The sequence below is a fragment of the Carcharhinus amblyrhynchos genome, unplaced genomic scaffold (assembly GCF_965287045.1).
Source record: "Carcharhinus amblyrhynchos unplaced genomic scaffold, sCarAmb.v2.hapA scaffold_50, whole genome shotgun sequence".
NCBI classification, from domain to species: domain Eukaryota; kingdom Metazoa; phylum Chordata; class Chondrichthyes; order Carcharhiniformes; family Carcharhinidae; genus Carcharhinus; species Carcharhinus amblyrhynchos.
Window position 1 is genome coordinate 2,538,842 of NW_027649791.1, and position 23,313 is coordinate 2,562,154.

Below are 23,313 nucleotides of genomic sequence, written 5' to 3' on the forward strand. Positions count from 1 at the left end.
TTTCCTGATGACTGATGTCAGGTTAACTTCCCTATTTTCCATTTCATAAGAAATAGGAGCAGGAGTAGGCCATCTAGCCCCTCGAGCCTGCCCCGCCATTCAATAAGATCATGGCTGATCTGTCATGGCTCAGTTCCACATTCCCGTCCTCTCCCCATAACCCTTAATCCCCTCCCTCATCAAAAACCCATCAACCCGCGTCTTAAAAATATTTAGCGAGGCAGCCTCCACCACCTCAACGGGCAGAGAATTCCAGAGATTCACCACCCTTTGAGTGAAGAAGTTCCTCCTCAACTCCGTTCTAAACCGCCCCCCCTTTATCTTGAGGCTGTGCCCCCTAGTCCTGCTGTCCTTTCTGAGCGGGAAGAGCCTCTCCACCTCTATCCTATCCGTCCCATTCATCATCTTATACGTCTCAACGAGATCTCCCCTCATTCTTCTAAACTCTAACGAGTACAAGCCTAGTTTATTCAGCCTCTCCTCATAGCTCAACCCCCTCAACTCCGGTATCAGCCTAGTAAACCTCTTCTGCACTCCCTCCAAGGCCAAAATATCCTTGCGTAAGTGTGGCGACCAAAACTGCACACAGTACTCCAGCTGCGGCCTCACCAATGCCCTATATTTCCTCTTTCCTCATATTGCAATATTACATCTGCTAACTTCTAATCTACTGGATCCATTTCAGAAAATAGGAATTTTGGGAAAAATCATAACTAGTCTCTGCAGCTTTCAATTTCCAAACCCTAAAATATAGGCCATCAAGTCCTGGGGATTTGCCAGCTCTTACTCTCTTGAGCTTTGCAAATATATTTTTGCTGCTGATAGTTAAATATTTTAAGTTTCTCACTCTTATTAACCCTTTGATCGTCCTCCAATTCTGGCATATAATTTGTTCTTTCACAGTGCATGCAGATACAAAATAATTGGTACAAAATAATGCCTCATTCCTGAAGATAATTTCTCCTATGTCTGCCTCTTAAGAAACAGCGTTTAATTTTGGTACTCTTCTACTTTCTATATACTTGTAGAAGCTTTTACAATGTGTGTTTATATTCCTAGCTAGTTTGTAGCATTTGTTGCACTATAAGAATATTTCAATTAAAATCAGGAAAGGATGCTAAAAACATGACAGTAAATGAAAATTAAGAAAAACAAGGATGATCAAAGCAAAAATCCAAAGGAACATTTCACCAATACTTTGATAGTTTCCACAGCTGCACTTGTCTTCTCAGTTACTAAGTGCAAACCTGAGAGTTTGATGCATGGGGAAGTTCACTGAAGTGGGAAGGAAGTAGGTGTTGTTTCCATTTGTTTTTTTTCTACCTTTCTCACCCTGTACATATTGATTCTTACTTGGCCACAGGGAAAGGAGCTAGCTGTTTGATCAGACCTGTTGAGTTTCTGGTCTGGTCTATTCTAGTCCTAAGGTTTAAAATAGTATACAAATTGGTTGTAAAGTTAATGAAACATATACAAAATGATCCTAGATAAGTGCAAAATATAATTAATGAACAAAGTAACTAAAATACCTTAAGAATGGCAGTGATGTGTCAAACCTGCAACACGTGAGAGCTCCTGGAGTAATTTGACAAGGAAATATTCAATGAACAGCATGACATTAGAATGTTTGTAGAACAAAGGGACCCTGTCATGTTTGTCCATTAATCTCTGAAGGCAGAAGAGCATGTTACTGAGGTGGTGAACAAGGTATATGGGACACTTGCATTTAACAGTCGAGGCATAGATTACAAAAGCAGAGTGGTCATGTTGGAATTGTATAGAACTTTGCTGAAGCCATACCTAGAGTATACTGTGCACAGTTCTGGTTGCCCCATTATGGGAAGAATGTGATTGCATTGGCAGGAGTGCAGAGGAGATTCACCAGGATGTTGCCTGGGGTGGAACAATTAAGTTATGAAGAGAGATTGCATAGCTTGGGTTATTTTCATTTGAGCAGAGAAGACTGAGGGGGCGATCTTATCAAAGTGTACAAGATTATGAAAGACAGACAGATCGGATAAGGAACAGCTGTTCCCCCAAGTTGAAGGGTCAGTTACAAGGGCACACAAAGAACAAAGATCAAGGTAAGGGGCAGGAAGTTTTGGGGTTGGGGAGGGGGAAGAATGTGAGGAAAAACATTTTTACTCAGGGAGTGGTGACAGTCTGGAATGCATTGCCTGGGAAGATGGTAGAGGCGGATTGCCTCACATCCTTTAAAAAGTGAATAAGCACTTGGCCCACTAGTAAATGGGATTAGGTGGGTCAGATGTTTCTCACATGTTGGTACAGACTAAGTGGGCCAAAAGTGCAACGCCTGCACTGAGAGATTCTGATTCTGTGATACCATTGTGATCTAGTGCAAACACATCTGCAGTAAGTATTTGCACCTTCAGGGACTCTGGATCAGGGTCACTGAGTTGGAGTTCAGCTATGAGGAGAGATTGGAGAAACTTGGTTTGTTCTCACTGGAACAGGTTGAGAGGTGACCTGATAGAAGTTTACAAAATAAGAGAGGCGTGAACAGAGTGGATAGTCAGCAACTTTTTCCCAGGGTGGAAGAGTCAATTACTCAGGGGCACAGGTTTAAGGTGCGAGGGGCAAGGTTTAAAGGAGATGTACGAGGAAGAGTTTTTTTTTTACGCAGAAGTTGCTGGGTGCTGGGTGCCTGGAACTTGAAGGGGGAGGTAGCGGAAGCAAATACGATAGTGACTTTTAAAAGGCATCTTGACAAATATATGAATAGGATGGGAATAGAGGTACATGGTCCCCGGAAGGGTAGGGGGTTTTAGTTAAGTCGGGTAGCATAGTCAATGCAGGATTGGAGGGCCAAAGGGCCTGTTCCTGTGCTGTCATTTTCTTTGAAAATACATTTAACTCAAAAACAAAGGGTAGGGGATTTTAACTTTCTCAACATTGACTGGGACAGACATTGTATTAGAAGTTTGGACAGAGAGAAATTTGTTGAGTGTATTCAAGAGGAATTTCTCATTCAGTATGGGGATGGCCCCACTAGAGAGGGGGCAAAACTTGACCTCTGCTTGGGAAATAAAGAAGGGCAGATGACAGAAGTGAGGTATCACATTGGGACCAATGACCATAATTCCATTAGTTTTATGATAGCTATGGAGAATGACAGGTCTGGCAAAAAAGTTAAAATTCTAAATTGGCAGGGGAGAGGCCAATTTTGACGGTATCAGACAGGAACTTTCAAAAGTTAATTGGGGGAGTCTGTTGGCAGGCAAAGTGACATCAGGTAAGTGGGAGGCTTTCAAAAGTGTGTTAACCAAGATTCAGGGTAAGCACATTCCTCTTAGAACGAGAGGCAAGGCTGGTAGAAGTAGGGAACCCTGGATGACTCGGGATATTGAGGCTCTGGTCAAGGAGAAAGAGGAGGCGTACGACATGCATAGGGAGAGTTATAGAACAAAGGGATCTAGGGGTAAACATTCATAGCTCCTTGGAAGTGGACTCACAGGTGGACAGCGTGGTGAATAAGGCAATCAGCATACTTGGTTTCATTGGCCAGAACATTGGATACAGGAGTTGGGACATCTTGTTGAAGTTGTACAAGACATTGGCACAGCACACGTGGAATACTATGTGCAGTTCTAGTCACCCTATTATAGTAAGGATATTATTTAACTAGGGAGAGCAAAAAGGATTTACTAGGATGTGACTGGGACTTGGTGGTTTGAGTTATAAGGGGGGGCTGGATAGGCTGGGACTTTTCCCTCTGGAGCATAGGAGGCTTAGGAATGATCTAATAGAGGTCTATAATGAGGGGCATACATCAGCTAGATAGTCAATATCTTTTCCCAAAGGTACGGCAGTCTAAAACTAGGGGGCATAGGTTTGTGGTGAGAGGGGAAGATACAAAAAAAGTCCAGAGGGGCAATTTTTTCCACACAGAGGGTGGTAAGTATCTGGAACAAACTGTCAGAGATAGTAGCAGAAGCAGATACAATTTTGTCTTTTAAAAAGCATTTAGACAGTTAAATGGGTGAGATGGGTATAGTGGGATATGGCCAAATGCAGGCAATTGGGACTAACTTAGGTGATTAAAAAAGGCAGCATGGATAAGTTGGGCCAAAGTGTCTGTTGCCATGCTGTAAACATCTATGACTGGTGTGGAAGAAGTTGGTTCTGGTTTATGGGACACTGACACCGGCACTGGATAAAATGAGGGCTGTACCATTGGGATGGTCTGACAGCTGAACCATGTTGGGTCCAGAGTTCCTCTGAATCATATAGGGATACTGAGAGGACCTTAAACTAGTAATGGAGGGATGGGGGAAACGGATCAAATGTGGAAAGAGGTGGTACAAAGAGTAGAAACAAGGTAAGTGAGAAAAATAGTAATATGTGAAATGAAGATCAGAGAATGACAGGAAAAAACAGAGGAAATGAAACCTAAGATTGCACCGACAATCGAGACTAGATGTTACAGCAATAACAAAAAGACGAAACCATAGGCTCTGTATCTGAATGCATGGAGCATTCATAATAAAGTAAACAAATTCATAGGACATATACACCTCAATAATCAGGAGCAATATGACATTTGAGAAGGATAGGGACCCAAGTAAAAGGTGGAGGGGAGCACTGTTAATAAATCATAGCATTGGTGCAATAATTAGAGATTATCTTGGTTCAGGAGATCAAGATGATGGATCAGTTTGGGTAATAAGGAATGGTTGGTAACCACAATGTAGGACAGAGAATACAAGAAGAAATTCTGGGTGCTTGTAATAAAGGGATGACCTTAATGGTTAACTTTAAATGTATAGTAAATTTAAAGAATCAGATTTGCAGTAGTAGCCTAGATGATGAGTTCCTGGAACACTTTCAAGATAGTTTTTTAGAACAGCACATTTTTGGAACCAACCAGAAAGCAGATTAGATTGGATTTAGTATTACATAATGTGACAGGATCAATTAATGACCTCAGAGTAAAGGCACCCCTCAGTAGCAACAAATAGAACATGACTGAAATTTACATCCAGTCTGAAAGGAAGAGTAGGTCTAAGATGTGTATTTTAATCTTAAAAAAGGGCAACTATGTGGGCATGAAAGCTGAGCAAGCTGAAATGAATTGCAATACTAGGCTAGTGGATAGATCAAAATAGAAGTAGTGGCAGATATTGAAGGGGATATTTCAGAATGCTCAGAATAAGTATATTCTTACTGTTGCAAAATTGGATACAGTAATTGTAGACTGGGAGGTAGCAAGTTAGACTTTGGTGTTTGTAAAACTGTAAAATGTTAGAGGGGAAGCACTGTGTGGTCCTGTTAAAAGGTGGTCCTTTTTCTGTGCTTAGAGATTTAAAATGCAAGTACACAAAGAGCCTAAACTGAAACATTAGTATCAAGAGGCCAAGCAGCAGTTTTCACCCAGGCAACAGGTTTTTAAATTTAGCAATCAATTTGAATCACGTACGTAGATACAAAAAAAACTATTAAATTTAAATCTGATGGTTTTGACAACCTGGAATTAATATTTCTTACAAGATTGGTATGTTATCACAGGTATAAAAGAAGAGAGCAGTGGGACAAAGAGGGAAGAAACATAGAAACAGAGAAGAAAGGAGCAGGTGAAGGCCATTTGGCCCTTCGAGCCTGTTCTGCCATTCATCACAAACATGGCTGATCATCCAACTCAATAGCCTAATCCTGCTTTCTCCCCATAACTTTTGATCCATTCGCCCCAAGTGCTATATCTAGCCACCTCTTGAATGCATTCAATGTTTTGGCATCAACTACTTACTGTGGTAATGAATTCCACAGGCTCACCACTCTTTGGGTGAAGAAATGTCTCCTCATTCCCATCCCAAATGGTGTACCGCAAATCCTCAGACTTTGACCCCTGGTTTTGGACACACCCACCATCAGGAACATCCTCCCTGCATCTACCCTATCTAGTCCTGTTGGAATTTTATAAGTCTTTATGAGACTCTCCCCTCATTTGTCTGGACTCCAGCAAAAACAATCCTAACTTAGTCAATCTCTCCTCGTACATCAGTTCTGCCATTTGCCTTCTTTATCACCTGCTACACCTGCATGCTTATCTTCAGTGACTGGTGCACAAGGACACCCAAGTCCTGCTGCATACTCCTCTCTCCTAATTTGCAGCCAGTTGTAATCTGCCTTCTTGTTTTTGTTTCCAAAGTGAATAACCTCACATTTATCCAAACTGTACTGTATCTGCCACTGATTTGCCAGTTCACCTAACCTGTCCAGATCATGCTGAAGGATCACTGCATCCTCATCACAATTCACCCTCCCACCCAACTTGGTATCATCTGCAAACTTTGAGATGTTATATTTTGTTCCCTCATCCAAATCACTAATATATATTGTGAATAGCTGGGGTCCCAGCACTGATCCCTACGATACCCCACTAGTTACTGCCTGCCAATTTGAAAAGAACCCATTAATTCTTACTCTTTGTTTCCTCTCTGCCAAACAGTTTTCTATTCACCTCAATACACTTGCCCCAGTCCCATGCTCTTTAATCTTGCACAATAATCTCTTATGCGGGACTTTGTCAAATGCTTTCTGACAGTCCAAATAAACCACATCACCTGACTCCCCCTCGTCAACTCTACTAGTTACGTCTTCAAAGAATTGCAACAGATTTGTGAAGCATGATTTCCCCTTCATTAATCCATGCTGACTCTGTTTGATCCTGCCATGGCTTTCTAAATGCTCTGCTATAAAGTCTTTGAAAATAGATTTGAGAATTTTCCCCACTATCGATGTTAGGCTTACTGGTCTATAATTCCCTGTTTTCTCTCTACCTCCCTTTTTGAATATTAGAGTGACATTAGCTACCCTCCAATTTGCAGGGACTGTTCCAGAGTCTATAGAATCTTGGAAGATGACCACCAATGCATCCACTATTTCTAGAGTCACTTCCTCAAGTACTCTGGGATGTAGGTCATCAGGCCCTGGGGATTTATCTGCCTTCAATCCCATCAATTTTCCCAGCACCATTTATCTACCAATATTAAACTCCCTCAGTTCTTCCCTCTCACTAAATCTTGCATTCTCTAACATTTCTGGTATCTGATTTGTGTCAAAGAACAATACAGCAAAGGAACAGGCTCTTAGGCCCTCCAAGCCTGTGTCGTTCATGAGCCCAACTAGACCATTCATTTGTATCCCTCGATTCCCAGACTGTTCATGTGGCTATCTAGATAGGTCTTAAACAATCCCAGCATGTCCGCCTCCATCACACTGCTTGGCAGTGCATTCCAGGCCCCCACCACCCTCTGTGTAAAATACATTCCCCTGACATCTGTGTTGAACCTTGCCCCCCTCACCTTGAATTTGTGACCCCTTGTGTTCGTCACCTCCAACCTGGGAAAAAGCTTCCCACTGTTCACCCTAGCTATGCCCTTCATAATTTTATACACCTCTATTAGGGTGCCCCTCATCCTCCTCCTTTCCAGGGAGGACAACCCCAGTTTACCCAATCTCTCCTCATAGCTAAGACCCTACATACCAGGCAACATCCTGGTAAACTTTTTCTGTACTCTCTCCAAAGCCTCCACGTCCTTCTGCTAGTGTGGCAACCAGAACTGGACGCAGTATTCCAAATGTGGCTTAACCAACATTCTATATAGCTGCAACATCATATGCCAACTCTTATACTCTATGCCCTGTCCAATAAAGGCAAGCATGTCATATGCCTTCTTTACCACCCTCTCCACCTGTGCTGCCACCTTTAAGGATCTATGGACTTGCACACCCAGGTCCCTCCGTGTGTCTACACTCCTGACGGTTCTGCCATTTATTGTATAGCTCCTCCCTATATTAGATCTACTGAAATGCGTCACTTCGCATTTATCTGGATTAAATTCCATCTGCCATTTCTCCGCCCAATTTTCCAGCCTATCTATATCCTGTTGTATTCTCTGACAATGTTCATCACTATCCACAAGTCCAGCAATTTTTGTGTCATCCGCAAACTTACTGATCACACCAGCTACATCATCTTCCAAATCATTTATATTATATATCACAGAGCCCTGCGGAACACCACTAGTCACAGACCTCCAACCAAAAAAAAGACGCCTCCACTGCTCCCCTTCTGCCTTCTATGGCCAAGCCAGTTCTCCACCCATCTAGCTACCTCACCTTCTTTCCCGTGAGATTTAACCTTTTGCACCAGCCTCCCACGAGGAACCTTGTCAAACGCTTTAGTAAAATCCATATAGATGACATCCACGGCCCTTCCCTCGTCAATCGTTTTTGTCACCTCCTCAAAAACTCAACCAAGTTTGTGAGGCATGACCTCCCTCATACAAAACCATGCTGTCTATCGCTAATGAGATTATTCAGTTCTAAATGTGCATACATCCTATCTAATAACCTTCTCCAACAATTTCCCTACCACGGACGTCAAGTTTACTGGCCTGTAATTACCCGGGTTATCTTTGCTACCTTCCTTAAATAACGGGACCACATCCTCAGCTGTGTCCAGTGAAGGGACAAAAGATTTCTGTTGGAGGCCCAGCAATTTCATCTCTTGTCTTCCTGAGCAGTCTAGGATAGATGCCATCAGGCCCTGGGGATTTGTCTGTCTAAATGTTTCCTAAAAAACCTAACATTTCCTCCCTTGTAATTGAGAATTTTTCTAATGGGTCAACACATCCCTCTGAGACACTACCAGTCAACATGCCCCTCTCCTTTGTGAATACTGATGCGAAGTATTCGTTTGGGATCTCACCTACTTCTTTGGGTTCTAAGCATAATTCCCCTCCCTTGTCCCCGAGAGGTCCGATCCTTTCCCTGACAACCCTCTTGTTCCTAATGTATGTATAAAATGCCTTAGGATTCTCCTTAATCCTGTCTGCCAAGGACATTTCGAGTCCCCTTTTTGCCCTTTTAACTCCCTGTTCGAGTTCTTTTCTACTTTCTCTGTATTCTTCCAGTGCTCCATCTGTTTTTAGCTGCCTCTGCTTTCTTTTTGATTTGACCCACAATTTCACTGGTTATCCACAGGTCTCAAATCCTACCTTTCTTCTTCCTTTTTATAGGCACATATCTGTCCTACAGCCCTATCAACTTGTCCTTAAAAGACTCCCACATGCCAGATGTGGATTTACCCTCGAACAGCCTCTCCCAATCAACAGCCACCAAATCCTGCCTAATCCGGCTGTAGTTAGCCTTCCCCCAATTCAGCACCTTACCCATAGGATAACACTCATCTTTTTTCATTATTATCCTAAAGTTTATAGAATTGTGGTCACTATTAGCCACATGTTCCCCTACTGAAACTTTGATGACCTGACCGGGCTCATTCCCCAGTACTAGGTCCAGTATAGCCCCCTCTCTAGTTGGACTAACATATTGTTCCAAAGAACCCTCCTGTACACATTTTATAAATTCCTCCCCGTCCAGGCCCCCAGCCCTAAGCGATTTCCAGTCTATGCAAGGGAAATTAAAGTCTCCCACTACAACAACCCTATTTTTTCTGCAACTGTCCAGAATCTCCTTACATATCCATTCCTCAACTTCCCGTGGGCTGTTGGGAGGCCTGTTGTATACCCCCAGCATAGTGACTGTGCCCTTTCTGTTTCTGAGCTCCATCCACAGTGGCTCATTACATGATCCTTCTAAGTTGTCCACCCTCTGTACCGCTGTAATAAGCTCCCTAACCAGTATTGCTACTCCCCCACCTCTTCTAACCCCTCCTGTCTCGCCTAAAACACTTATACCCTGGAATATTCAGCTGCCAGTCCTGTCCTTCTTTTAACCAAGTGTCCGTCACTGCAACCACATCCAAATTCCGCACAAGCATTAAGGCTTTAAGTTCGTCTGGCTTGCCTGTTACGCTCCTTGCATTGAAAGAGATGCACTCCAGACCTTCAGGCCCACTGAGGTCATCCTCTCCCAGAATGCTCTTCCTCTTAGATAGCCTTGTCCTCTTTCATTAAAAGAGAACAAAAATATGTATTCAGTTGCTTGGCCATTTCTTTGTTCCCCATTATACATTCCCCTGTTTCTGTCATTAGGGGATGTACATTTATCTTCACCAACCTCTTTCACTTCACGTAACTGTAGAAACTCAGTGTCAGTCTTAATGCTCCCTTCAAGCTTACTTTCGTACAGTATTTTCCCCTTCTTAATCAATCCCTTTGTCCTTCTTTGCTGAATTCTAAACTGCTCCCATTCCACAGACCTATTAATTTTTTGGTCAATCTGTATGCTTCTTCCTTGGAATGAGTACCATCTCTAATTTCCTTTGTAAGTCATAGATTGGCCCTCTTATCCATTTTGCTTTCGTGCTAGACAGGAACAAACAGTTGCTGCAGTTCCTCCATGCATTCCCTGAACGTTTGCCATTGTCTATCCGCTGTCATCCCTTTAAGTGACTTTCCAATCCATTAAGGCCAATTCATGTCTCATATCTTCATAGTTTCCTTTAAGGTTCAACACCCTAGTCTCCAAATCAACTACTTCACTCTCCACCTTGACAAAAAATTCTATCACATTACAGTCACTCATCCCCAAGGGGTCACGCACAGCTGGACTGGCAATGATTCCCTTCTTATTACACTGTGTCCAGTCTAAAATTGCCCGCTCTCTAGTTGGTTCCTTCTCATATGGTCAAGAAAACCATCCCATATACACTTCAGGAATTCCTCCTCCACCGAACCGTAGCTAATTTGATCTGCCCAATCTATGTGCAGATAAAAATCACCCATGATCACCGATATTCCCTTATCAAATGCATCTCTGATTTTGTGTTTAATGTTATTCCCAACATCACCACTGCAGTTTGGGGGTCTATATATTACACCCATAATGTTTTTTGCCCCTTGATATTTCTCAACTCTACCCATTCAGACTCCACATTGTCAGAGATAATATCCTCTCTCACTATTGTGTTAATTTCCTCTTTAACCAGCAATGCCACTCAACCACCTTTTCCTTTATGCCTGTCCTTCCTAAATACTGAATACCCTGGGACATTCAGTTCCCATTCCTGGTCACCCTGCAGCCACGTCTCCGCAATCCCAATTACATCTATCTGCACGATTAGTTCGTCCACTTTATTGCAAATGCTCCGCGCATTAAGGTGCAGAGCCTTTAAACTTCCTTCTACACTGTTTGTCTCGCTCCCAATACTTTTTTCTATAGACCTGTTTAAATTTTATCCTTGCTTTCTCTGCCTCTCACTTTTCTTATTCCCTTTTCTACCCTTTGTTTCTGTCCTTGCTCCCTCCTTCCCTGACTCCTTACATAGGTTCCCATCTCTCTGGCATATTAGTTTAAACCTTCCCCAACCGTTCTAGCAAACGGTGTCCCTCGGGCATTAGTCCCAGGTCCTGCTAGGTGTAACCCGTCCAATTTGTACAGGCCCCATCTCCCCCAAAACCAGTCCCAATGCCGCTGGAATCTGAAACCCTTCCCCGACACCATGTCTTCAGCCGTGTATTCATCCAATATATCCTGTTATTTCTATCTGATTAGCACATGGTAGTAATCGTGAGATGACTATGTTAGAGGTCCGATTTGTTAACTTTCTTCCTTGTTCCCTGTATTCTGCTTTAGAACCTTATTCCTTGTTTCTCAACTGTCGTTTGTACCGATGTGTACCATAACCACCGGCTGGCTGTTCACCTTCCCCCTCCAGTATGTCCTGTACCAGCTCCGTGATATCCTTGACCCTAGCATCTGGGAGGAAATATGCCATCCTGGAGTCTTGTTTGCGGCCACAGTAACATCTGTCTATTCCCTTTACAATTCAGTCCCCTATAACTATTCCACTGGCACACTTTTTACTCCTCCCCTCTGCTGCAGAACTAACAATGGTGCAATGAATTTGGCTGCTGCTGCTTTCCCTGAGACATCATTCCGCTCAACAGTATCCAAAACTGTTGATCTGTTTTGCAGGGGATGGCCACAGGAGATTCCTGCACTATCTGCCCATCTGTCTGGTGGTCACCTATTCCCTTCTTGCCTGCGTAGTGACCACCTCTCTATATACGCTATTCACAATACTCTCTGCCTTGTGGATGCTCCACAGTGTCCCCAGCCACTGCTCCAGCTCAAACTCAAGCTTCCAGGAGCTGTAGCTGGAGACACTTACTGTACACATGCTGACCCAGAGAACTGCTACATGGAGCAAGAGGAGCAAACAACAGCTTCGATCTCTCCTGTCACGTCTTACCCTTTCAAATTAAACTTTTGAAAGGTGTTTTGCTTCAGGTTATATCTAATTCTCTAGGAAGTTTATTACCACCGAATAAAACCTTTCCAAACTACAAACCACAGATATTACCTAAATGATAAAATTATTAAATACTTGCTCGACTTTTCTACTTACCAATCAGCTCCTTCCCTTGTGTCCTCTACTACTGCAGCAAAGCAAGACAACACCTTGTTTTTACCTCCTCAGAGTGCCTTTTTTTTGGTTAAAGGAACAACTGCCACCTGCCAGAGCTAACAGCTCGGCGGAGGGGGATCGGGATCGCTGGTTCACATAGCTTTGTGTGTGTCTTAGAGAAAGCACCATCTAGATAACAAAGGTACTAAGGAAGAAAGAAGTTCCAAACAGACAAACGAACAGAGAAAACCCAGAATATTCCGGAAGACACACAACTCGATTGTAATTTAGAGTGTGACCATGTTCTATTTTTGTTAATGAGTGGGAATTGTATTTATTTATTAGAACCTTGTTTTATTCAGGAATAGTTAATAGCTAGAAAGGATGTATTCAGTTTATTAATAGTTTATTTAATTTGTTCACTGTTAGATAAATAAATTGTTACGAGTTGATTTTAGAGTATCAAGGATTTATTTTGTATTTAACCTCTAGAAGTTGCCAAAGAACTAGTCACACATCTTCAAATACACTTTTTACAAATGATAGGGTGAGGTACTCCTCTTTGGCTGTTTCAGAGTTAGTTCTCAGCTTTATAACACTACCATGATGATTAACTAAAGTTGGGGAAAGCATAAGACTCAAGGAAAAAGCAAGAAACTGCACAAAGAGTGATAAGTCAGATGATTGGTTAGAAATTAGCTAACTAATAATGAAAAAAAAAGGAGTTTCTATAGGTAATTAAAAAGGAAAAAAGCAAAGTGAATGCTGGTCCTCTGGAGACCGAGAACAAGGAGTTTTTTAAATTCATTTATGCGATGTAGGCATTGCTGGCTGAGCCAGCATTTATTGCCCACCCTTAACTGTCTTTGAACTAAAAGGCTTGCTTGGCCATCTGAGGGGATTTAAGAGTCAACCACATTGCTGTGGAACTGAAATCACACGTAGATCAGACCAAGTAAAGACGGTAATTTTCCTTCCCTAAATGACATTACTAAACAAGATGGGTTATTATGACAATCAACAATGGTTTCACGGTCATCATTCAATTTTTCATTCCAGAATTTTACAGAATTCAAATTTCACCATCTGCCATGGTGAGATTTGAACCTGGGTCCCCAGAGCATTACTCTGGGTCCAGTGACAATACACTTCCCACTGATAAGGAAATGGCAGGCAAAATGAACAACTACATACTATGGAAGATACAAAAACATTCCAGTAATAATGTAAATTAGGAGATGGGAGGGAAAGAGGAACTTGGTGAAATTACAATCACTGGGAAAGCAATACTGAGCAAAATAATGGAGCTGCAGGATGATAAGTCTCTTGGTCCTGACAGACTTCATCCTTGGTCTTGGCTAATGAGATAGAGGAGTTGGTGTTAGTCTTCCAAAATTCCCTAGATTCTGAAAAAGTTCCATCCGACTGGAAAATAGCAAATATAACCCCTCTATTCAAGAAGGGAGGGAGGCAGAAAACTATAGACCAGTTAGCTTGAATGCCTTGGAGAAGGTGTCAGAATCCAATTAAAAAGATTATAGCTGGACACTTACAAAAATTCAAGATTATCTTGAAGAGATAGCAGGGTGCTGTGACAAGTGGTCTGTGCAGCAGGGGTCTGTGCTGAGATCTCAACTTTTTACAATTGACATGAATGACTTAGGATGAGGGAAGTGAAGGTGTGGTAGCGAAATTTGCAGGTGACAACGATAAAAAGGGAAGTTTGTTGTGAAGAGGCCGTGAGTGTTTGCAGACAGACGTAGATGGTTGAGTGAGTTAGAATATAATGTGAGAAAATGTGAAGTTATTCACTTTGACAGGAAGAATAAAAAAGCAGAGTATTACTTCAACAGAGAACATCTGCAGGGGGCTCTAGGTCTTCTTCTTGTTGTGAAGTTGATTGTGGATATTTATAAAGAAATAAAAGAATTGTAAAAATGTGTTAGGAGGAAAAGAAAACAGTGTGGTCCCTTAAAAGTTGTTTTTAAATTCTGTGCTAAAACGCAGAATGCACATAGATTGTAGGTTGCAACATTTTGTTTCAAAGGGACCAAAAGCATCAAGGTTGCCTTGGTAACCAGCTCTGCAGATTTTTGCATTTTCGTTAGCCTATGAGTTCAAAGAAGACATTCAGCTAACAACTTTGAGTTTAAAGAAAACTCTCAACAATTAAGGGCCTATCAGATTTAAATTTGATAATGTTGACAGCCTCAAACCAATCATGGTGTAAGAAAATTCTGAGGTCATAGCAATATAAAGGCCAAAGCAACAGCCATTTCAAGAGAGAACATCTTGGAAGAACATCTCCACAGGCCAGGGTAGCTAGTCAAAAGGCCAGCATTCATTTCTAGAGCAGCCTTCCACCCTACCAGTTTAAATATCTCTTAAGAGAATTATCCAGCTATCTAATAGACGGATACTGAGTCAGAAAGATCTTACTGACAGCAGACAACTACCTAAGAAATCCAACACTTCTGAACCCTATCAGATCTGGCTACGTATACTTTTTCCTGAGTGAGACTAAACTTCCATTATTAAACTTCCATTACTGTTTTGGCAATGAATATTCCTTCTATTATTCAAACAGCATTTCTGTCTAAACATATATCTTAATGTGTTACTTGTTTAGTTAAAATTCCTAGTTATTTAAATAAAATACCTTGTTAATTATTCACTTAAAGCAAGTGTCAGGCCTTTATATTAATGAACCTCCAACCATTAATCAAAAACAGAGAACACCTTCCCAAAGGTGTTTGGGAGCAGAGTACGATGCAAGGTAAACAGGATTGACCTCAGTGTTGCAACATTGTGCATGAATCACAAAGAGCATATACAGCCTGTAATCACTAACATTAATGCAATGCTGCAATTTATTTCAACAGCAATTGAACATTAAAGTAAGGATATTAGGCTTCTGTTTTACAGGTCACTGGAGAGACCTCACCTTGAATACTTTGTGCAGTTTTGGTCTCCTTATTTAAGGAAGGATATAAATGTGTTGAGGTCATTCAGAGGAGGTTTAGCAGATTGATACCTGGAATGAGCTGGTTGTCTTATGAAGATATGTCGTACAGACTGGGTTTGTTTCCACTGGAGTTTAGAAGAGTGAGGAGTGACTTGATTAAAGTAAACAAAATCCTGAAAAGTCTTGTCAAAGTGGAAAGGATGTTTCATCTTGGGGGACAGTCCAGAACTAAAGTCATTGTTTTAAAATTAGACAGACACAAATTTTATTCTCTCAGACATTTGTATGACTTTGGAACACACTGCCTCAGAATGTGGTGGAAGTGGGGTCAATGAATATTTTTGAGATGGAGGTAGATTAGATCCTTATCAGGCAAAGAAATCAAAGTTATTGGGGTAGATGGGAATGTGGAACTCAAAATATAAACGTATCAGCCATCTTCTTATTGAATGGCAGAAGAGGCGAGGGGCTGAATGGCTTACTTCTGCTATTTTGTATGCTCATATGCATTTTTTACGTACATGCTCAGGAGAAATAGCTTTGCAATTCAAACACTTATGTATCATTTTCTGAGGTCACAAATTCATAATTCCCCAAAAGACAGAATTACAAATCAAACAATTTTTGAAAATATTTGATTTCATGCTCAAGGTTTAAAAAAAACAATTGTGAACCTACTGATATTCAATATACGCCAAGAACCAAGAGACATAAAAAAGGCTTAGATAGGTGCTCATGATCCTGTAAAGCAAGAAAACAGACAGAAAACAGAGCTTCGTACTGATTTCTAGATTTGATTGTAGCACTGGACAATGTACAAAAGTATACTCAACTCAGAGGAAATAGATCAGTTCAGTTCACAACAGTTCAATTCTCTATTTTTCAGAGGAACGCTTCTAAAAAACATGCAGGTATGTGGAATTAAAGTATGTTCAAAGTAAGCCAGTAAAGCTGGTTAACCTTTTGCTGACTTCTCATGCAATGACTAGAGTGCAACACAGTGAGTATTTGTCTACATTCATAGTGCACTTAAGCTTCTACTAAAATACATGTTTAAATATTAACAAATTAGTATTGGTGTTTAAAGCTCTGTTATTAAACAGCCACTATCACTCTAGCTACATAAGCAACATACCACTAGACATCAAATGAAGCAGCATTCTAGCAATCGTTCTTCATTGATTGATGGAAACATGAAACTGCATTTCTTTCCACTCATCCCCTCCCCCTCGCACACACCATACAGGTCATTATTTTCAGGCATTTATTAAAGCTATCAGCAATCTCAAACATAAACATACAATAATGACATAGAGACACACAGAACTATGCAGCAAAAAGTCTCAGAAATTTTGTTTAAAAACTGATGCAAGTCTGAACATTAGAGAACTGTACTATAGGTTTACTGCCACTGACCTGGGCCCTGGTAGGCCTGTGGATGACCATAGCCAGTCATGTCCCAATTGTCTGCAGTGCTATTTTTCTGTGCATTTGAACTTTCTGTGTTTGTCGGCCAGTTTACGGCACTCCAGGCATTTCCACTGTTACCTGCATTATTACTGCTCCAAGTCCCAGCTGAACTAGCATTCCAGTTGAACCAGGGATCATCTGCATTGTTTATCTATAAATTCAATGAAGAATCACAAAAATTACTAAATTTATGAAACATAATTAATTCATCAATATAGATAGTCAGCCCAATTTTGTTGTAACAATAAAATAGCTGATTTCATCATCTTGGAAGCTTATGATGTAAAACATGGTAGCAACTTCTGGCAACCAGCAAGTTTAATAAAATGACATAAGAACATAAGAAATAGGAGCAGGAGTAGGCTAACTAGCCCTTCGAGCCTGCCCCGCCATTCAATAAGATCATGGCTGATCTGTCGTGGCTCAGTTCCACATTCCCGCCCTCTCCCCATAACCCTTAATCCCCTCCCTCATCAAAAACCCATCAACCCGCGTCTTAAAAATATTTAGCGAGGCAGCCTCCACCACTTCAACGGGCAGAGAATTCCAGAGATTCACCACCCTTTGAGTGAAGAAGTTCCTCCTCAACTCTGTTCTAAACCACCCCCCCTTTATCTTGAGGCTATGCCCCCTAGTCCTACTATCCTTTCTGAGCAGGAAGAGTCTCTCCACCTCTATCCTATCCATCCCATTCATCATCTTATACATCTCAATGAGATCTCCCCTCATTCTTCTAAACTCTAACGAGTACAAGCCTAATCTATTCAGCCTCTCCTCATAGCTCAACCCCCTCAACTCCGGAATCAGCCTAGTAAACCTCCTCTGCACTCCCTCCAAGGCTAAAATATCCTTGCGCAAGTACGGCACCCAAAACTGCACACAGTACTCCAGCTGTGGCCTCACCAACGCCCTATACAGCCGCAGCAAGACCTCCCTACTTTTATATTCAATCCCCCTCGCGATGAAAGCCAGCATCCCATTCGCCTTCCTGACCACCTGCTGCATCTGCAAGCTGGGTTTTTGCGACTCATGCACAAGGACCCCGAGGTCCCTCTGCACCGTCGCCTGCTGCAGTTTTTCTCCACGTAAGTAATAATCCTTCCTACCATTCTTCCTACCAAAGTGGACCACCTCACACTTGCCAACATTAAATTCCATTTGCCATTTCCTGGCCCATTCGCCCAGCCTATCTAGATCCTTCTGTAGACTCTCCCCACCCTCCGCACAATTTGCCTTTCCACCAATTTTGGTGTCATCAGCAAATTTCGACACCCTACACTCGGTTCCCTCCTCCAGTGCCAACATCATAAGTTTCTGTCTGCTTCCCATGCTTCTGTATGTGCTTGGCTTCACAAGTCTCATGTCCATAGACTTAGCATTGAAATACATAGAACATTACAGCGCAGTACAGGCCCCTCGGCCCTCGATGTTGCACCGACCAGTGGAACCAATCTAATGACCCTCTAACCTAAACTATTCCAATGTTATCCATATGCCTATCCAATGACCATTTGAATGCCCTTAAAGTTGGCGAGTCCACAACTGCTGCAGGCAGGGCATTTCATGCCCTTACTACCCTCTGAGTAAAGATCTTACCTCTGACATCCGTCCTTTAATTATCACCCCTCAATTTAAAGCTATGTCCCCTCGTGTTAGCCATCACCATCCGAGGAAAAAGGCTCTCACTGTCCACCCTATCTAATCCTCTGATCATCTTGTATGCCTCAACTAGGTCACCTCTTAACCTTCTCTCAAACAAAAACAACCACAAGTCCCTCAGCCTTTCCTCAAAAGGCCTTCCCACCATACCAGGCAACATCCTGGTAAACCTCCTCTGCACCCTACATCCAAGGGCATAAACTTGTGGTATTTATCCACTAAATACACCAGAAAAATAACCTGTCTATTCATGTGTGTTTTTCTTCGAGCAGCATAGTAAGTCTCAATTAGGGTCAACCAACTTTTCTGGCATCGAAAATTAACTTCTATAACTGCAGAGGCACATTCTTTCGGACTGTAATTATTGTTGGAAATTTAAAAATAATTTTCATTGTTTTTTTGTCTCTCATTTCTCCTTTACGTATTTCTTTCCCACTTTATTTCATTTACATTGAATCAAACATTTCTTTCTTTAGAATCTGCAGCTCAGTGAGAATTCTTCAAATCAAGTTGATTAGAGAAACACTTTTACTTGCCCTGTTGACACAGAACCCCTGAAGAGTGCACAATGCTGCAGCCAATGCCACCCCAGTGACAGTCAGTTGCTGCTCTGGCAATTGTCAACAGAATGAACTATTTGTTTACCGCTGACCACCAAATGTGGGTATATCAGAACATTTGTTGCTTGCACCAATTAAAAACTTCCCAGTATAAATGTAGAAAACCATAATGCTAATGATTGTTGACCTTATGATTTACAGTTATTGACCTTTAAAAAGATGTTTCCTAAATGACTCTGAGAAATGCAGTGAATATTAAACTAGAAAACTTGATCCCTAACTCCAGCAATTTAATTACAATTATACAAAAACAAGGTACTACAACTGGCCTTGGTGTCTTTAAGCATCATTCTGATCCAGCACATTTGGTGGAATCTTGTGTTCTGGAGTCTACATTCAGTCATGAGCACAGAAGTGAGAGGCAACCGTGACATTGTGTGTGTGTGTGTGTGTGTGTGTGTGTGTGTGTGTGTGTGTGTGTGTGTGGTGGTGTATAGTGCAGACAGCTGCCCACATGCAAACTTACAACTTGCACTGTTCAGCCCATTTCACATGCATCTAAAAGGATTCTCGTGGTAAGGGCTGGTAGGAGGTCAGATTCCCCACTGTTACCTCATAGGATTGAAGGTCCAACTGCTTCACATAAAGGGCATTAGGGCAGCCTTCAAAGTGCCTTCAATTTTTGCCCAGCCCCTGCTTCATCCTTTCCCACTGACCATTTCTCCCTCCTTTGGTCATCCTCCACACAGTCTCAAGATTAGGTTGGCATTTACAGATGCTCCCCGAAAACAATGCAGCAGCAACTCACCGCTAATCATGGAAGTGCAGTAATGAATGTGAACATCTCAACTTTTGCTAGTGAGAAACTTCTTTTGGAGGGGGAACTTAATTTCGGTCAGGTGTCATTTGAATGAGTTTGGAAGATGTGCTAATATATGCAAGAGAGTTTCCCAAACTTGCTCGTCAGGAAATTCAATCCACCTTTAAATTCCTGAGAACAGGAACTGCTAAAATTCATGGTCAGGAAATTGATCTTTGACTTCACAACAAATCAAGTACTCCCACCCACTAAGCTTCTTGCAGCTGGCCAAAACAGAAGATTCTGCCCATTAAGTGACATTCAGCCGCACTTGCTGTAATGCACTTGTGGGGGAGTCTCACAACACCAGGTTTAAGTCCAACCAGTTTATTTGGTAGTAATCCCACAAGCTTTCAGAAATGGTGTTCCTTCGTCAAGTGTGTGGAAGGTTCTGATCCGAGAAAGGTATATAAAGACACACACGGTTTACAGAATATTGATTAGAATGCAAGTCTGTGCAGCTAACCTGCTATTCAAGTCTTAAAAGATGCAGACAATGTAAGTGGAGATAGCATTAGCATAGGGCTGCTTTGTCCTGGATAGTACCAAGCTTGAGTATTGTTGGAGCTGCATCCATCCAGACAAGTGGGGAGTATTCTATCACACTCCTGACTTGTGCCTTGCAGATGGTGAACAGGTGCTGGGGATTCAAGAGACGAGTTACTCACCGCAATATTCCTAGCCTCTGACCGGCTCTTGTCGCCACTATGTCTATATAGTGTATTCAGTTGAGTATCTGGTCAATGGCAACCCCAAGGATGTTGACAGTGGGGGATTCAGTGATGGTTATACCATCGAAAGTCAAGGGGCGGTGGTTGGAGTGTCTAAATTTAATCACTCGATTCACTTACCTTATTGCATTAACATGTGCAAAGTCATTATCCCTCTACTATTAATTCTGTCAGTGTCTGTATTCTGTCTATCCTAAGAGATATTCAAAATAATTGCTTTCAGTAACTCCCCACCAATTAGGAATGACCAACAAATGCTGGCCTTGCCTGCTATAGTGTTCAACCCATCAGCCAGCAGCTTTTCATGTTGTATCATGCACTTCAATCATCATTAAGTATCCATTCAGTGAATGCATCATATCACTGGTGGGCAGCATCTGACTCAGCAGTGCTCACCTAGACATCAGCACTTCTTAACTCCATGCACAGCATTTGCATTCTCTGCAGCTTAGGATAACTCTACAAAAGAAACAGCACCCAAAGGAAGGTGGTATGTAGCATCCAACTTCAGTGACACCTCAGTGGAACACCTGTTGGGCTCAGTCAACGTCTGCTGCAATATCTTCAATCCGTGTTCTGGCTGCAGGACATCCAGCAAGGTGACCAATCTGATTTGGGAGGCAGTCGCAGTGGTGGCGAGTGCCAATATCCTTCAGAGGACAACACCCACCCAGTGCAGGAAGACAACAAATAATTTCCTCTGTTCCATCAGGGTAAGTCAATCATTTCATTTCTCAACTCACAAATCAATCACACCTTCACTAAGATCTCAACTTGTTGAATAAAGGTCTACTCCTGCTCTAAGTTTCCATGTTTCTGTGTAATGTGGGCTTCTGATGCAACGTGAAGGGAAGATTCTGGTGAGTGGGCATCATAATGATGTGCGAATGACATTCATGATATTGAGCGGCTGGAAACACAGCCCACCATTGACGGGTGAAGTACACAATCACTTTTCTGTTTTATTCCATCAGAAATCCCGTTTTGGGCCTTGTTGCAGAATTTACCTCTAATGCCTGATATGACGTTGGCCCTCATTCAGAGCATAAATTTCCAGTCACGGTCTTTTCCAAACTTCACAAGGTAAGGTCAGGTGGTAGTGCTTGAATTGGCAGAGGCCCTTAAATAAGAACAAAACAACACAGGAACAGGCCCTTTGGCCCTCCAAGCCTGTGCCATTTATGAGCCCAACTAGACCATTCGTTTGTAACCCTCTATTCCCAGTCTGTTCATGTGGCTATCTAGATAAGTCTTAAACAATCCTAGCGTATCCGCCTCCATCACACTGCTTGGCAGTGCATTCCAGGCCCCCACCACCCTCTGTGTAAAATACATTCCCCTGACATCTGTGTTGAACCTTGCTCCCCTCACCTTGAACTTGTGACCCCTTGTGTTCGTCACCTCCAACCTGGAAAAAGTTACCCACTGTTCACCCTAGCTATGCCCTTCATAAATTTTATACACCTCTATTAGGTCACCCCTTATCCTCCTCCTTTCCAGGGAAAACAACCCTTGTTTACCCAATCTCTCCTCATAGCTAAGACCCTACATACCAGGCAACATCCTGGTAAACCTTTTCTGTACTCTCTCCAAAGCCTCCATGTCCTTCTGCTAGTGTGGCAACCAGAACTGGACGCAGTATTCCAAATGTGGCTAAACCAACGTTCTATATAGCTGCAACATCATATGCCAACTTTTATACTCTATGCCCTGTCCAATAAAGGCAAGCAAGCCATATGCCTTCTTTACCACCCTCTCCACCTGTGCTGCCACCTTTAAGGATCTGTGGACTTGCACACCCAGGTCCCTCCGTGTGTCTACACTCCTGACGGTTCTGCCATTTATTGTATAGCTCCTCCCTATATTAGGTCGACTGAAATGCATCACTTCGCATTTATCTGGATTAAATTCCATCTGCCATTTCTCCGCCCAATTTCCCATCTATATCCTGCTGTATTCTCTGACAATATTCATCACTATCTACAACTCCATCAATCTTTGTGTCGTCCGCAAACTTACTGATCACACCAACTACATCTTCTTCCAATTCATTTACATATATATCACGAACAGCAGAGATCCCAGTACAGAGCCCTGCAGAACACTACTAGTCACAGACCTCCATCCGAAAAAAAAGACATCTCCACTGCTACCCTTCTGCCTTCTATGGCCAAGCCAGTTCTCCATCCATCTAGCTAGCTCACCTTCTTTCCCATGAGATTTAACCTTTTGCACCAGCCTGCCATGAGGGACCTTGTCAAACGCTTTACTAAAATCCATATAGACGACATCCATGGCCCTTCCTTCGTCAATCATTTTTGTCACCTCCTCAAAAAAACTCAACCAAATTTGTAAGGCATGACCTCCCTCATACAAAATCATGCTGTCTATCGCTAATGAGATTACTGAGTTCTAAATGTGCACATATCCTGTCTCTAATAATCTTCTCCAACAATTTCCCTACCATGGACGTCAAACTCACTGGCCTATAATTATCCGGGTTATCCTTGCTACCCTTCTTAAATAACGGGACCACATTTGCTATCCTCCAATGCTCTGTCTTTGTCTTCACTGGACAAAGATTTCTGTTAAAGGCCCAGCAATTTCATCTCTCGTCTCCCTGAGCAGTCTAGGATAGATGTCATCAGGCCCTGGTGATTTGTCTGTCTTAATGTTTCCTAAAAACCTAACACTTCCTCCCTTGTAATTGAGATTCTTTCTAACTGGTCAAC

The 23,313-nt window shown here is 42.1% G+C and overlaps 1 protein-coding gene across 1 annotated transcript in view; it reads right to left on the reverse strand.

The window, feature by feature from the left end:
• The window catches only part of snx9b (sorting nexin 9b), a 173,818-nt gene that overhangs the window by 100,532 nt on the left and 49,973 nt on the right, over positions 1–23,313 (reverse strand). Inside the window, exon 4 of the mRNA XM_080182268.1 lies at positions 16,719–16,923. Within this exon, the coding sequence (XP_080038394.1) occupies positions 16,719–16,923 (205 nt within the window). The remainder of the gene's footprint in view (positions 1–16,718; positions 16,924–23,313) is intronic.